The sequence below is a fragment of the Borostomias antarcticus genome, assembly GCF_949987555.1.
Source record: "Borostomias antarcticus genome assembly, chromosome: 21".
Classification (NCBI taxonomy): Eukaryota; Metazoa; Chordata; class Actinopteri; order Stomiiformes; family Stomiidae; genus Borostomias; species Borostomias antarcticus.
In genome coordinates, this window is record NC_140254.1 from 709,489 (window position 1) to 726,836 (window position 17,348).

Here is a 17,348-nt window from a genome sequence, read left to right on the forward strand (position 1 = left end):
TGTGCGCGCGCGCGCGCGTGTGTGAGCGTGTGCGTGTGCGTGTGTGCAAGAAGGTTCTCATGGCTTAAGTTACTCTCATAAACTCCACAGATAAAGAGCCTGTTTTTAACATGAAGGAAAGGCATTAGTGAACTTGGCAGATAAAGCATTGAGAGTGCAGTTTTGTTGTTGTTGTATATTTCACATGTGTGAGAGGGATTTGGGTCAACGCTCGCTCCTCTTATCCCATATCCGTCGGGCTTTTTACGAAGCTTGTTTGGGTTTTTAATTTCTTTTGAGAAAAGAGCACCCTTCTCGGTGTAATTACAACCCCTGGCCTCATATGAGGCTGTGCTGCTGGCCTGTAAACGCTCCTCCTGGCCGCCTCGCTGCTGCTGGACCAGGCAGTGACCAGGCAGTGACCAGGCAGTGACCAGGCAGTGACCAGGCAGATCCACCTGCACAAGCACTTCAACCAGCCCCGCCGGTAACCTTTTGGTTCAAATGCTCACTGGACAATTACTGTAGTCTGGATGCCGTAACACGCGCACACACACACACACACACACACACACACACACACACACACACACACACACACACCCACACAGATGCAGTTCTAGTCATACTGTAGCAAATGCACTGTACACGAGAGCCCCTATTTAGCTGGAGCAAAAATCAAGAAAAAACTGCCACTCGGAATCCCCTGCAGTGGAATTATAACTATATACTGTATATATATATATCTCTCTCCTAATATTGATCTCCTAAAATCCACTCACGGTTTTCATGAAACGGTGTTAATCATAGAAGCAGTGTAATCGTTAAAAAGAACTGGCGCAAGGCATCATTGATCGTGTCAAAAAAAATGTTTGAAATGCTTTATTGCATTGTGCCCAAGGTGTGTGTGTGTGTGTGTGTGTGTGTCTGTGTGTCTGTGTGTGTGTGTGTGTGTGTGTGTGTGTGTAGGTAGTTTGAAATCAACCGTGGACCCTTAGTTTGCCCTCAATCTCAAACTACTTGAGTGCTTAAAGTGAAAGGAGATTTGACAAAAAGTACATTAGACCATCATTTGAGGAAATGAGATGTTGGGTAGCGTTCTGACTGAGTCATGTATATGGAGGGAGGGAGGGATGGAGGGAGGGAGGGAGGGTGGGAGGGAGGGAGGGAGGGTGTTTAACTGTTTGGATCCTCTATGGACTCTGACCGAGCGCTCCAGGGTACAGAGCAGTGGTGTGGTGGTACAGTCAACTGCGTCATTCACTAAAGCGTGGGAACTGCCTCTATGTGATTGTGTTTGACTTCCGTGTTTGTCGGACTTGTTTGTGTGTACGTGTTTGCGTGTGTTTTGGACTCGTGTTTGTTCAGCTTCAGATATACACAAATGTAGTTTAATTTAAACCACCACCAATAAAAGCTCCTACTGCTTTACACGCTGCTCGTAACTCTGGGAAACGGCCTCAGAAGCTCCCACTGACGTCTCGGTGGCGGCAGACTCTGGCTCTGCACCTGTCTGCGTGTGTGTGTGTGTGTGTGTGTGTGTGTGTGTGTGTGTGTGTGTGTGTGTGTGCGTGCGTGCGTGCGTGTGTGTGTGTGTGTGTTCCAGCAGCACACATACATACGCAACATGTGCACACAGACCGCCTCAAAACGGGCACACGTTTAAAGGACTATAAGCCTTTAATGAATAGCTTCAGTTGATTATTTGTCTGTAATGAGAAAAGTGTGAATTAATTTAGCTCTCGTTACAACAGGACAGAAACCTCCCTCTGACCCCCCCCCCTCCCCCCCCCGCCCCCACGCACTGTATCACCCCCCCCTCCCCCACCCCCACACACTGTATCACCCCCCCCTCCCCCACCCCCACACACTGTATCACCCCCCCCCTCCCCCGCCCCCGCACTGTATCACCCCAGTCTGTCTGCTGAAGCCTATAAACAAGCATGCTTTAGAGATTATGCCCACACACACACCCACGCACACCCACACGCACACACATATACCCACACACACACACACACCCCCCCCTCCCTACACACACACACACACACACACACGCACACCCACACGCACACACATATACCCACACACACCCCCTCCCTACACACACACACCCACACGCACACACATATACCCACACACACACACCCTCCCTACACCCACGCACACCCACACGCACACACATATAACCACACACACACACACACCCTCCCTACACACACACACACACACACACACACACACACACACACACACAGTGTAGAGTAGTGCTGCAGTGTGCTTCATGTTATCATGTCTGAGCTGAGGAGTGTCCCTGGCTCTGGTCTCTGTTCTCTGTCCTGTAAAAAGCCGCGGAGTTGATCGTTAATAGTCCCGCCAGTCGGGCCGCGGTCGGGCCGGTCCTGCTGCGCCCAGGGACTCTGCGCTGGCCAACCATAACGTGTCCCTGGAGCGGGATGAGAGGGAGGCTGCTGTTTCCCAAGGGAATTGTTCCCCGGAAGGATCAGGAGTAGATACCCAGGGACACGTTTACTCTGTTCTTCTTTCGTCCTCTCTCTCTCTCTCTCTCTCTCTCTCTCTCTCTCTTTTCTCTCTCTCTCTCTTTTCTCTCTCTCTAATCTCTCTCTCTCCTCTCTTTTCTCTCTCTTTTCTCTCTCTCTCTCTCTCTCTCTCTCTCTCTGTCCCCCCCCTCTTTTCAACCTCTCTTATGTGCTGTATGTCTATTGCATTCTCCAATGAAAAGCCCTCGCAATGTTTACCTGGCCTTGGATTAGCGCCTACTTGTGACCCCCCCGGCCCACCTCCTGCTAGTACAGGCTAGGTGCCCCACCCCCCTGCCAACCCCCGTCTGCCTGTCCCCTCCCCTAGGGGGCGACGCGTGGTAACTCGCCGTTAACGATCGTGGGGTGTCATCCCCGTGGGGATGGATGAGGCGGTCCGGAGCCTCGTTAGGATTCCTGTTTAATCCGTCTCTGACAGGACCGAGCGGAGCGTGGGACGTCTCCCTTCACACACCCACACACACACACACACACACACACACACACACACACACACACACACACACACACACTCCCCTTGTGTTATGCTAATGATATGTTATTCTTGCTAGACATGGGAGATCTTCCATCATACCTCTGTCGCTACTTATAGAAATCCACTACAGATCATAAGAGCTTATTATGGGTGATTAGTTAATTTGAGAGAGGGAGGGAAGGAGAGAGAGGAGTGAGGGAGGGAAAGGAAGGTAGAGTTTTCTCTCTCCAACCCTCTCTCTCTCTCTCTCTCTCTCTCTCTGTCCCTCTCTTTCTCTCCCCCTCTCTCTCTCACCGTCTCCCTCTGTCTCTCTGTCGCTCTCCCTCCCTCTGTCTCTCTCTCTCTGTCCCTCTCCCTCCCTCTGTCTCTCCTTCTCTGTCTCTCTCTCTATTGTTTGTCTCTTTAGGGATGTGTATTGATCACCATGGTGACTGTGTTATCAATAATCTCCTCCTTAGTGATCCCTCTAACAGTGATCTCTCCTAATGACCTGGCACGGTTGTCACACCTAACTTTGGTTGTGTCAGCTATATTCAGTGTGTGTGTGTGTGTGTGCATGAGTGGCGTGAGTGAGAAGGAGGTATTTCACTGCCGTATATCCATCTTGTGTTATCTTTTATCATCTCCTCCGGCAGATGCATAAGCCGTGTGTGTGTGTGTGTGCGCATGCTCTGACCGTATGTACAGTATATTAATACAGTATATTAGCAGTGTGTGTGTTGACCGTGTGTTGACCGTGTGTTGCTGCGGTCCATAGGCAGCTGCTCATAGGCAGTTTGGGGTTCATTATATGGCCCTAATGACCTGCTGACAGCTCAACATGCACACGCGCACACACACACACACACACACACACACTGCGGCATCACACACTGACAGCAGTAGCTAATTAAGGAGAAGAGAGGGGGGGGGTCTGATGTATATATTCATAATGCTTGTGACCACGGCGAGGTACAGCATGGTTAGTAGATTTCTCTCTTCCTCACTCTTCTCCTCTCTTTTTCCTCTTCCTCCTTTCTTCTCTCCTCTTATCTCTTCCTCTTCTCTCCTGTCTCCTCTTCTCTCCTGTCTCCTCTTCTCTCATCCTCTCTCCTCTCTCATCCCTACACTCCTCTCTCATCCTCTCTCCTCTCTCATCCCTTCACTCCTCTCTTGTGTTCTGTGGTTTCAGCATCCCTCTCTCTGCTAATCCCTGTTTAATTATTAACAGAAACATTATTAGGCCTTTAGACCATAGAGGCCTTTCATTAGAGCTACACACCCCTCTGAAGAGCCATCTCACACGCACAAATAAACATCTCACACAAACAAACATCTCACACAAACAAACATCTCACACAAACAAACATCTCACACAAACAAACATCTCACACACACAAACAAACATCTCACACACACAAACAAACATCTCACACACACAAACATCTCACACGCACAAACAAACATCTCACACGCACAAACAAACATCTCACACACACAAACATCTCACACACACAAACAAACATCTCACACGCACAAACAAACATCTCACACACACAAACATCTCACACACACAAACAAACATCTCACACGCACAAACAAACATCTCACACACACAAACAAACATCTCACACACACAAACAAACATCTCACACAAACAAACATCTCACACACACAAACAAACATCTCACACGCACAAACAAACATCTCACACGCACAAACAAACATCTCACACGCACAAACAAACATCTCACACGCACAAACAAACATCTCACACGCACAAACAAACATCTCACACACACAAACAAACATCTCACACGCACAAACAAACATCTCACACGCACAAACAAACATCTCACACGCACAAACAAACATCTCACACGCACAAACAAACATCTCACACGCACAAACAAACATCTCACACGCACAAACAAACATCTCACACGCACAAACAAACATCTCACACACACAAACATCTCACACACACAAACAAACATCTCACACGCACAAACAAACATTTCACACGCACAAACAAACATCTCACACGCACAAACAAACATCTCACACACACAAACATCTCACCCGCACAAACAAACATCTCACACACACAAACATCTCACACACACAAACAAACATCTCACACGCACAAACAAACATCTCACACACACAAACAAACATCTCACACAAACAAACATCTCACACACACAAACAAACATCTCACACGCACAAACAAACATCTCACACGCACAAACAAACATCTCACACGCACAAACAAACATCTCACACGCACAAACAAACATCTCACACGCACAAACAAACATCTCACACGCACAAACAAACATCTCACACGCACAAACAAACATCTCACACGCACAAACAAACATCTCACACGCACAAACAAACATCTCACACGCACAAACAAACATCTCACACGCACAAACAAACATCTCACACGCACAAACAAACATCTCACACGCACAAACAAACATCTCACACGCACAAACAAACATCTCACACGCACAAACAAACATCTCACACGCACAAACAAACATCTCACACGCACAAACAAACATCTCACACGCACAAACAAACATCTCACACGCACAAACAAACATCTCACACACACAAACAAACATCTCACACGCACAAACATCTCACACGCACAAACAAACATCTCACACGCACAAACATCTCACACGCACAAACAAACATCTCGCACGCACAAACAGACATCTCGCACGCACAAACAAACATCTCGCACGCACAAACAAACATCTCGCACGCACAAACAAACATCTCGCACGCACAAACAAACATCTCGCACGCACAAACAAACATCTCACACGCACAAACATCTCGCACGCACAAACAAACATCTCGCACGCACAGACAAACATCTCACACGCACAAACATCTCACACGCACAAACATCTCACACGCACAAACATCTCACACGCACAAACAAACATCTCGCACGCACAAACAAACATCTCACACGCACAAACATCTCACACGCACAAACAAACATCTCACACGCACAAACATCTCGCACGCACAAACAAACATCTCACACGCACAAACATATCGCACGCACAAACAAACATCTCACACGCACAAACATCTCACACGCACAAACATCTCACACACACAAACATCTCGCGCGCACAAACAAACATCTCGCACGCACAAACAAACATCTCGCGCGCACAAACAAACATCTCGCGCGCACAAACAAACATCTCACGCGCACAAACAAACATCTCACACGCACAAACATCTCACACAAACAAACATCTCGCACAAACAAACATCTCACACGCACAAACAAACATCTCGCCGCACAAACAGACATCTCACACGCACAAACAAACATCTCACACGCACAAACAAACATCTCACACGCACACACACAAACATCTCACACGCACAAACAAACATCTCACACGCACAAACAGACATCTCACACGCACAAACAGACATCTCACACGCACAAACAGACATCTCGCGCGCACAAACAGACATCTCGCGCGCACAAACAAACATCTCGTGCGCACAAACAAACATCTCGCGCGCACAAACAAACATCTCGCGCGCACAAACAAACATCTCACACGCGCACAAACAAACATCTCACACGCGCACAAACAAACATCTCACACGCACAAACATCTCGCACGCACAAACAAACATCTCACACGCACAAACAAACATCTCGCGCGCACAAACAAACATCTCGCGCGCACAAACAAACATCTCGCGCGCACAAACAAACATCTCGCGCGCACAAACAAACATCTCGCCCGCACAAACAAACATCTCGCGCGCACAAACAAACATCTCACACGCACAAACATCTCACACGCACAAACAAACATCTCACACGCACAAACAGACTACGCACACAGAGAGGTAACATTAAGGGAGGCCTACATGGGTCCATGGTCATCCTGTCCACAACCCTGACGGACCTTGGATACTGGCCAGACAGCACATGATGCGGTTATTGATAGTGTCCTGTGTATTTGTTGTATACAAGACTTTACGTGTCCTTTTGCAAGGTGGTGTTTTGCCTGTGTGTGTGTGTGTGTGTGTGTGTGTGTGTGTTGTCACCTATGTGCGTAGTTTGTGTGTGTGACGTGTGTTCTGAGAGTGTTAGTGAGTGTGTGACTGTACGTTTCTGTGAGTGTGTGTATGTGTGTGAGTGAGACTGTGTTTCTGAGAGTGTTTGTGTGAGTGTGTGTGTGTGTTTGTGTGACTGTGTTTCTGAGAGTGTTTGTGTGAGTGTGTGTGCTTGAGTGTTAACATTTCGGGGTTAATCAACGATGCGTTAACGGGGCCGGGCTGAGGCAGATGAGATTTCGCCATGCGGGTTCCGCCCTCTTATTTTTGTATTTTTACAGTTTTCTTTTTTCTCTGCTAATCGGGCATGTCGTCGGTCATCTATCTGTACTGTCAGGACCCCTTCAGGGGGGCCGTGGAGGTCCCTGCTAGAACACGGCACGCTACTTAAGCCATCGGGCGCTGGGAGGGACGCCTAATTGAACATGATAAAGTGTAAAGTTAATTACCCCTCACGCCTGTCACTGATACCCCCCAGGGAGGGCATGGGACGGGGGGTACCCAGGCACAGCTGTTGGCCTGGCTGTGTGTGTGTGTGTGTGTGTGTGTGTGTGTGTGTGTGTGTGTGTGAGAGAGAGAGAGAGGGGACAATGGGGACCCCTCCCACGGGGGTCGTGTGGAGGATGATGGGAACAATCGGCTTTTAAAGACACCCCCAATCCCTCTGGTGCCCCTCTCCTTAACACTTCTGTCCCACCATAACACACACGCTCACACACACACACACACACACCGGGCCCGCCCATGGTAGAACAAAACCACTCACGCTATAGGCAAAGAAGACTACATTAGGCATTTTGGAATTGTTGTGCCACCTAAAGGTGCGTTTGCCAGGATGGCGCAGCGTTGCCCTCAGAGTACACGGGTCTGTTCATGGGAGCGTGGGAGGAGACAGCGGGGGCCGTACCTGACAGGGTTGCATTGAGCACTCGGACCACTGTTATTATTTCCCAAAATATAAAATTCTGGCATGCAAAAGAGCACTCGTCAAAATTCAACTCATTAAAACTCATTAAAATGTTACTTTGTGGTGTTAATAAACATCAATAGACGTTTGGAAAATCAAGAGGGTGATTCATTCCGTCTCAGGGAAGAGGGGCCATGTATGACGTTATAATCCATGTCTTTAGTGCATAACCACTGTGTCCTATAAGCCACCCATCCGGAGATTTAGGGAGAGAAGAATCCTCTAATATTAACACATCATGCACTGAGCCAGGGTAATTCACATCCACATGAGTGATGTAACCTCACGTCACAAACCACCTGAACATGGAGCGGAAACACTTGCGATTCACACATGGCACCTTTAAATGTTGGAGCACGCAGCTTGGGTGGCTTTAAAGGAGCCAACGGCAAGAAAAAGTCAATGCATTCAATTCAGATAGAACTTTATTGACAAAGAATACCACCAAATATTACTAGACAAATTAATTTCATGAAGTACTGACTGCCGCCGCTCTCTCCTCCCAAGCCTCTCTAACATTTCATATCATTAATAAGCTGTAATTTGTGCTCTTGTACTTCACACACAAGGATATTGATCTCCTGTGTAGCCTAGGGATGAGACGGTAGACCGTAAAACCGTGAACCGCCGTATAAAATGTCCAGGGTATTAGAACCGTGACATTCCCTGTGTTTACGGTATTATGTTTAGGGTATTACACAATAATGCGCTGCTGAAACTTGATATTTCAAGTTGCTTGCAACAGTTAATTTTGTAATTTAATATAAGCTTGCTATTAATATACTGTGCTTAATTACAATAGTGTGTATTTTCCATCATGTGTTGCACTGTAGTTCCTTCAAAGTAAAATACTTGTTTTTTTGTGTGTTGGGGAGGTGAAATGACGGATACCGTGAAATACTGTAAACCGTACCGTGTAACTAGATACCGTACCGTGAAGTCCGCAAAAATCCATACCGTCTCATCCCTAGTGTAGCCTAAAGCGTTTGCTTCTTTTCCTCTCCCACTCTATGTTCATTCATCCATTTTCACCTCGCCTGTCTTTTTATACTGTGTAAAGACACGCGCACACACACACAATCTCTCAAACACACACGCACACACACACACTACACACACTCCACATTACCCATCTATTGTGATCTACTATTCTTATTACAGTGTTACAAAAGTATTGAAGATGCACTTTGTCTTTGTCAGCCATTTTGAATGAATACCCGTGTGGAGCACTGTCCTGCTGCCATACCACCCACCGATATAATATACTGCTTATGCTCTCTCTCCCTGCCGAGTGCGTGTATGTGTGTGTGTCTCTGTCTGTGTGTGTGTCTGTCTGTGTGTGTGTGTGTGTGTCTGTGTGTGTGCGTGTGTGTGTCTGTGTGTGTCTGTGTGTGTGTGTGTGTGTGTGTGTGTGTGTGTGTGTGTGTGTGTGTGTGTGTGTGTACCAGGTGTGGGAGCTGCCAGCCTAGCCAAGCTGACGTTCATGGTGGGGGGGCTGGAGGAGGAGTACCACGCAGCTCAGGAGCTGCTCACCTGCATGGGCGCCAACGTGGTGTACTGTGGACAGGTCGGCACCGGGCAGGTAAGACCGCACGCACACACACGCGCGCACGCGTACCACACGTGCACTCCCATTTTCATTCAAGCATTGAAGCACTCCTGCTTCATGAAGCACTTCCCTCTACGCATTTCCACTCTGCAGTGTTCAAATTACTCATCTCACACAGTGCATACACACACACACACACACACACACACATTATCATAAGTTAGCCATGTTTCTGTCTTTCAGGCAGCCAAGATCTGCAACAACATGCTGCTGGCGATCGGGATGATCGGAACTGCAGAGACCATGAACCTCGGCATCAGGTATTGTGTGTGTGTGTGTGTGTGTGTGTGTGTGTGTGTGTGTGTGTGTGTGTGTGTGTGTGTGTGTGCCTGGACCAGGGTGGAGGGGTCAACCCCGCCCCTTCTCAGACCTGTCATTGGTGGAGTGAGACGGATGAGGGGGCGGAGACTCTCATTTACATCCACTGATTGAGCTCTCAGTGGAGCCATGTCCCAACTCTTACCAGAAACTACACATCCCATCATGCTTAGCGTTCACGATACTGCCTTTAGGAATACCCTTATATGTGGCTCATGCTTCAAGGATGCTTAGCCAGCTTATTGCACATGTCTGGAAACTGCAGTCGCTGTGGCGCATGCTCCGTTTTCTCTGTGTGTGTGTGTGTGTGTGTGTGTGTGTGTGTGTCCATCCATAGTGCAGCTGTATTAGTGCGGCTGATATATCAGTGCTGAGACAGAGAGGGAGAATTGGCATGAGCGCTCGGACGTAAATCCCCCCACTGGTCCCCTGAAATATGGAGGCATTAGGAGAGCAACACAGATTTACACACCGCCCGCTGTTTCTGCTACGCGAGCACACACACACACACACACACACACACACACACACACACACAGAACATTTAGTAGCAATTTCGGCGGGAGTATTCCATTAAATCTCCTCTAATAGCAAACATAGTGGGCATTGAGATGCTGAAGTCCTACGGTCGTAGAAACTCCGTAGTGTGCGTGTATTTGTATAATTTAACCATACTGTTTTGAGACGGGGCTGTGGGTGTGTGTGCCTATGCATGTGTGTGTGTGTGTGTGTGTGTTTTCCCCCTCCTGACTGGCCCATCTCGCCGGCTTTATTAGGGGGGTTGACAAAGACTGTCATCGTTTAGAGAGCCGACACCCGTAAATCTCCCAAGCTGCATTGCGGCCCGGCCTCGTATGCAGATGGGAGCGAGCAGATCCATGCGGGGACGACGCGGCGCTCTCTACATCCAATTTACAGGGAAACAGCAATAACATTTTATCATGCTAGAGTAGGGCCTGATAAGAGCTGCCCTTTCACCAATACCTGTCCACACACACACACACACACACACACACACACACACACACACACACACACACACACACACATATTGGCTCGCTCCCTGTCCCGTCCCTGCTGCTAATTTGTTGATCTCAGATGGAAGCTCGGGCCGTCTCCGACAGAGCGTGACGTTCCCTTAGAGCGGGGAATGGCCCCGCATCACAATTATAACGCCACACACACACCCCACACACACACACACACACACACACACACCCCACACACACACACACACCCCCCCACACACACACACCCCACACACACACACCCCTCCTCCCTATATTCCCTTTCTCTCAATTTCATTCCTTTTCTACTCTCTCTTTCATCTCTCCTCATGGCTGGTGTCACTTCAGTATGCAGCCAGTCTGTGAGGGGGTGAGCAGTTAACAGCGCGGACGACCAACCCTGGTTTTAATGATGAACAGAGAGAGAGAGAGAAAGGGGGCTTTAGAGCTTATGGTTCATCTCACATGCCTGCATCCATGGATTTATTCATGCATCCACCTACATACTGTACACACTCGCATGAATACTACTACAGTACAGACACACACACACCCTTACTGTATAGAAACCCACGCAGAGACACAGGGGGACAGCGTGTCGAGAGACAAGAGGTTTGTAAGTTGGACATGGGCTACACACACACACACACACACACACACACACACATCCCCCGCCTCCTCGTAGTGAATTAGATTGCGAGCATATGTTCCAGATGAAGATGAAAGTTGGGTGATAAACGCGCTTGTTACCTCTTAAATGTGATAGTAAATTGGTGTGTGTGTGAGATCGCTCGTTAGCTCTTTAATGTAATAATAAATGCGGCGCGTGCTTCCTCTCCTGTGGCTCTGAGAGGCGGGGCCTAATAGTCATGGAACAGACCGTTAATATCACTCCAAATGAACTCCACCTGCTCCACATCCACATCACCCCCCTCTCTCTCTCTCTCTCTCTCTCTCTCTCTCCTCCACATCACCCCTCTCTCTCTCTCTCTCTCTCTCTCCTCCACATCACCCCTCTCTCTATCTCTCTCTTCTCCACTTCACCCCTCTCTCTCTCTCTCTCTCTCTTTTCCACTTCACCCCCCTCTCTCTCTCTCTCTCTCTTCTCCACTTCACCCCTCTCTCTCTCTCTCTTCTCCACATCACCCCCTCTTTCTCTCTCTCTTCTCCACTTCACCCCTCTCTCTCTCTCTCTCTCTCTCTCTCTCTCTCTCTCTCTCTCTTCTCCACATCACCCCTCTCTTACTCTGGCTGGTTCTCTTTGATGTGATGGCATCGCTTGGCAACACATCTGTGCCCCCCCCCCGTCCCCCGTCTCTGTGTGTTTTTAGCGTGTCAATCTTGTTAAACCGTGACATGTCCTCTTCTCCGCGCAAATTATCCCTGCCCGAGAGCAACGCCGGCATTGCAGCTAATAACCACGACTGTGTGTGTGTGTGTGTGTGTGTGTGTGTGTGTGTGTGTGTGTGTGTGTGTGTGTGTGTGTGTGTGTGTGTGTGTGTGTGTGTGTGTGTGTGTGTGTGTGTGTGTGTGTGTGTGTGTGTGTGTGTGACGGAACAGGGAGCGGGGGTTCATTGATTTATCGTTAAACAGAAGACAACAGCTCGCCGTCAGCGTCTCTCTGGTCGCTATAACAAACGATCTGCGCGCTCGGACGCGCTTTATTGTAGCACAGCCAGTAACCTTTTCAGCTGCTGACCCAGAACAGGGAGGGGCCGAGTGCGTGTGTGTGTGTGTGTGAGGGGCGTGCGAGGGACGGAGGGGATGAACGATGTCAAACATATGTCCCCCTTGAGTCCATAGACGGGCTGGTCCAGTGTTGGGGGTGAGGGGAGTGTGTGACGGCTGTATACACACACACACCGAGAGAAAAAAGCTAGCATGAGTGAGACTTCTGTGAGGAACAAGCTGACACACACACACGCACACACACACACACACACACGCACAAAGTGTCACTTATACCACATTTCCAAAACAGTCTGTAAAAACGAGGGAGGGAGAGTCTGAGAGAGGAAACCAAAGAGGCTAAGAGGGAGATGGAGAGAGATGGAGAGAGATGGAGAGAGGGAGATGGAGAGAGGGAGATGGAGAGAGGGAGAGGGAGATGGAGAGAGGGAGATGGAGAGAGAGAGAGAGAGAAGAGAAAGAGAGAGAGACAGACAGCACACAAGACGAAGAGAGTAAATGTAATTCCCAGCCTTAATTAGTTAGTAGACGGCTAATAAACCCTCTGTGGCGGTGCTGGTAGAATGAGAGCCAGGTGGGGGGGCGGGGCCCTGGCCTGAAGGACCCATGATGGTTTAGATATCCAGAGCAGAATAGAGTTACGGGCCCTTCGGTCTGCGGCGGGCCGGGCTTGATGTGGTCATCTTTTAAAACGGCGCCCTCGGAACCCTCCGTGCGAGAGCAGCAGCCAGCAGACGGACGCAGACGGACGCACGCCCACTCCCGCGCCCGCCGCTGCCGCGATCCCCGCTCGGCCCGCCGGCGGCGGTCGGCGTACCTCGCCGTGCCGTTTTTACACGGAGCCGACTGCGTGCGCCGCCCCGCGGCGGCGCACGGCCACGCTAACGACACGCCGCCCTCTGTAGCGCGTTCCCTCGTCCTCCGGGTCTCAGTGAGCACCGTCCCGTGTTTATTTCTCTATTATTCTCTTCTCTCCGCCTTCTCATCCCCCGCTTTTGGCAGCAGATTGCTATGGAATAGGAGTGTGAAAGGGGGTGTGTGTGTGTGTGTGTTTGTGTGTGCGCGTCTGTGTGTGCGTGTGTGTGTCTGTGTGCGCGCGTGTCAGCGAGGTTTATGGCCCCTCTGTGCTCCTTAACCACTTGTCCTCTCTTTTTCATGAAGGAGGGATGATGAAAGATAGTGGTCCTGATAAACATCAATACTGCATTAGTCGCTATTACCAGCCCTCCGCCATTAACACTGAGGGATGGACAGAGACACGGGCACGGGGTTCAGCATGGGTCAACACCACCCCATCTCCAGTGCTCTCTCTCTCCCTCCCTCTCTCTCTCTCTCCCTCCCTCTCTCTCTCTCTCTCTCTCCCTCTCTCTCTCTCTCCCTCCCTCTCCCTCTCTCTCTCTCTCCCTCCCTCTCTCTCTCTCTCTCCCTCTCTCTCTCTCACTTCTGTTTTGCTATCCATTACCGTTTCTGTCCATCTTTTTTTCCACCTCTTTAATTTGTCGGACTGTACACCCATCTCACAACCCCCCCCCCCTCTTTCTCTCTCACCTCTCTCTCTCTCTCTGGCCTCTCCTCTCCTCCGTCTACCAGGCTGGGTTTAGACCCCAAGCTGCTGGCCCAGATCCTCAACATGTCTTCAGGCCGCTGCTGGTCCAGCGACACGTACAACCCGGTACCGGGCGTCATGGAGGGTGTGCCCTCCGCCAACAACTACCAGGGAGGGTTCGGCACCACGCTCATGGCCAAGGTGCGCTGGCTTGGCCTCGACTTCCTGTCTGTGTTTCCGCCACTCTTGTCTGTCTTCCCGTCTCTCTCTCTCCACTCTTTTGTCTCACTTTTCGCTCTCATTTTCTCTCTGCAGCGCTTGAATCTCACTAGGAGCTCTAGTTTCTAGGTCACTCTCCCTTCCTATCCTGGCCAAGTATTTGCATATGTTCATGTATATATAACCCCCCCTCCCATCTCTCTCTCTCTCTCCCCCCTCCCTCAGGACCTGGGTCTGGCCCAGAACACGGCCACCAACACTAAGACCCCCATCCCCCTGGGCTCGCTGGCTCACCAGGTCTACCGCGTCATGTGCGCCCGCGGCTACGCTAACAAGGACTTCTCATCCGTTTTTCAGTTCCTACGCGAGGAGGAGGGTCAGTAGGGGAGTGAAGCGCGAACCCCCCAACCCCCCCCACCCCTCTCTCACTCTTTAAACAACCACACCCCCAGTGTTCCTGTCCCCTGACCCCCCCCCCTTCCAACCACAGCTGGAGTCTGCCCTTAGATCTTGCACAGATCTAGGTTCAGAAATGACTACTTAAGGATTATTATATAGGATTTTTTCAGAGATGGGAAGAGGTTCACCCCCCCCCCCCCCAGGTACCAGGAGGGGGTGAGGGGAGCCAGGGACGGGCACCGGGCACGAGGGCGCTGGGTGGTCCAACACAGTGCAATGTGTAGAGGGGATATTTAGAGGTTTACACAGTAAATGATTGACACTTCAGATAATGTAATTTTTTGTTGTACTTCCTGTTCTTTTGTATTTGTTTGTTTTGCCGGGAGTTTGTCTGTTACCCGCGTGAGACCGAACATGCCTCCTTGTCAGAAGGGGGAAAAAACTAAACGGAAAAGCAGCACTCTGTGATTGCCAGGTTTGTTTGTTTGAACAGTGACATATGTTGTTCAATACTGACGTAACAAGGACGATAGGGGTGATAATGATGAAGATAGCAAGGATAACAATGATTTATTTTGAAGACAAAGTTGAGTTTAAGACCATGGAGGGAATTGCCTGCTCTCCAACTCTCCACACACACCAGCACTATGCACCTCATTACCAACAATGCCCATTCAGAGGCATTGTGTTTACTCAATTTGATAGTCTTGTCTGATTTCTGGGATGGGAGGTGGTAACCACAACCTCCCATTATGGAGGGAGGGTAGTATTATTGAGTCCTGCCATTTTTTCATTGTCCATCCATTTAATAACTTCTTCATTTACTTGTTCATTTTGTCATTTGCACGTTTTATAACACGCTGAAGAGCACAGTAGTGTCTGTTTTTGGCACTATGGCCACGGTCAGCACTCATTGGACTGACCAATGAGTGATCAATGCTTTAAGTACTGTGAGATATGATTGGCTGCAGCTCCTGGGTCACCCAGGCACTCCAATCATTGTGGAGCCAGGGAAGTGAATTCTTTGATATACCTCCTTACTGTAGTTTCACAATCTGTCACATCTCTGTAGGTTATTTTAGCTGTCCTGGACTTTATGTTTTTACCTTTTTACTGTCTGTCACAAATATCTGGAACCTCAGTACCTCTCCTCCGTCATCTTTCATTTTTGTCTTCTGTTTCTTCTATTCTCACCCCCCCCCTCTCTCTCTCTCTCTCTCTCTCTCAGCATGTCTGTGTAGAGCCCTGTCGAGGGTAGGCCCTGCCCTGCGAGCATGTACATAATGTATATTTCTTTTGGTTGCTGTAATAAGGAGAAATCAAAGAATAGTCACGTTTTTTTGTTTTTTTTGCTGTAAACTGGTTTATTCGTGGAGCATCTGTCTCTGTTCTGTAAAAAAAAAAAAAACACATCCTCTATCACTACTGTCTACGGAATAAAAGAGGAAATTCTCTCAAACTGAACACAGCATTCTTGTTTCCCCCCCCCCTCACACTCAGATGTAAATGTGTAAATGGTAGTCTACAATTTACAGTGAAATGTTACTGCCGGCTCTGTGATGTGCTCAAAAAAATTACAAACAATCAAATGAGATTAGTCACATGACACAAAGCTATACAAATAAAGTACCTGCATGGATGAATTATGTTATGCTATAAGTACTATGCTATAAAAGTATACTATATAAGTATAAAATAATACCGGGGGGGGGGGGGGTATACTGTCTACAAATGAAGGCATAGGTGTATTATGTACATGCTATAGCTATGAATAATCCCAGGGTAGAGAGATACCATATGCATACAGATATGGTGATATTATATACACTAGTATACTGACACCGTACACTTGATGTAGTGACACTATACACTAGCTAGTGCACACAACTACTACAACTAGCTAGTGCTCACCGTGTGGGTGCAGTACCTTTGACCCGACCATAGCAGAGAACAGTCCATTGCCGGGGTGGCAGGGGTCCTTCAGGATTCTGTTGGCCTTGGTCTTGCATCTCTTGGTATAAGTGTCATGGAGGTGAGGGGTAAGGTGCGTTCAGCTGACTGGAGGGTCTTGCGTTCCTGCATGCTGCTGTTCCTGTACCAGGTGGTGATGTTCCCAGCAAGGATGCTCTTGATTATGCATGAATAGAAGCTCGGTCGAATCTGGTGGGACGTTCTGAATTTCCTCAGTTGTCTGAGGTGGGTCAGTCTCTGACCTGCTTTCCTCACCACGGTGCCCATGTGTGTTGACCAGGTCAGGTCCTTGGTGATCTGGACACCAAGGTACTTGAAACTGTCCACTCTCTCTACAGGGGTCCAATTGATGTTTAAGGGGTTGTAGTTCCTCTACTGCTTCCTCACAAAGTCCACCACCAATGTCTTGGTGACATCCAGTCACCTCCAGATAGGCCTTCTCATCATTATTGGAGATCAGGCCTAGCACTGCTGTATTGTCAGCGAACTTCAAAGTCAAAGATGGCTACA

The 17,348-nt window shown here is 48.9% G+C and overlaps 1 protein-coding gene across 1 annotated transcript in view; it reads left to right on the forward strand.

The window, feature by feature from the left end:
• Positions 1-16,235, forward strand: part of hibadha (3-hydroxyisobutyrate dehydrogenase a) — a 22,670-nt gene extending 6,435 nt beyond the window's left edge. The window contains exons 5-8 of the mRNA XM_084455597.1: positions 9,529-9,662; positions 9,873-9,949; positions 14,294-14,450; positions 14,694-16,235. Of these exons, the coding sequence (XP_084311723.1) occupies positions 9,529-9,662; positions 9,873-9,949; positions 14,294-14,450; positions 14,694-14,852 (527 nt within the window). The 3' untranslated portion in view covers positions 14,853-16,235. The remainder of the gene's footprint in view (positions 1-9,528; positions 9,663-9,872; positions 9,950-14,293; positions 14,451-14,693) is intronic.
• The last annotated feature ends 1,113 nt before the right edge of the window (positions 16,236-17,348 follow it).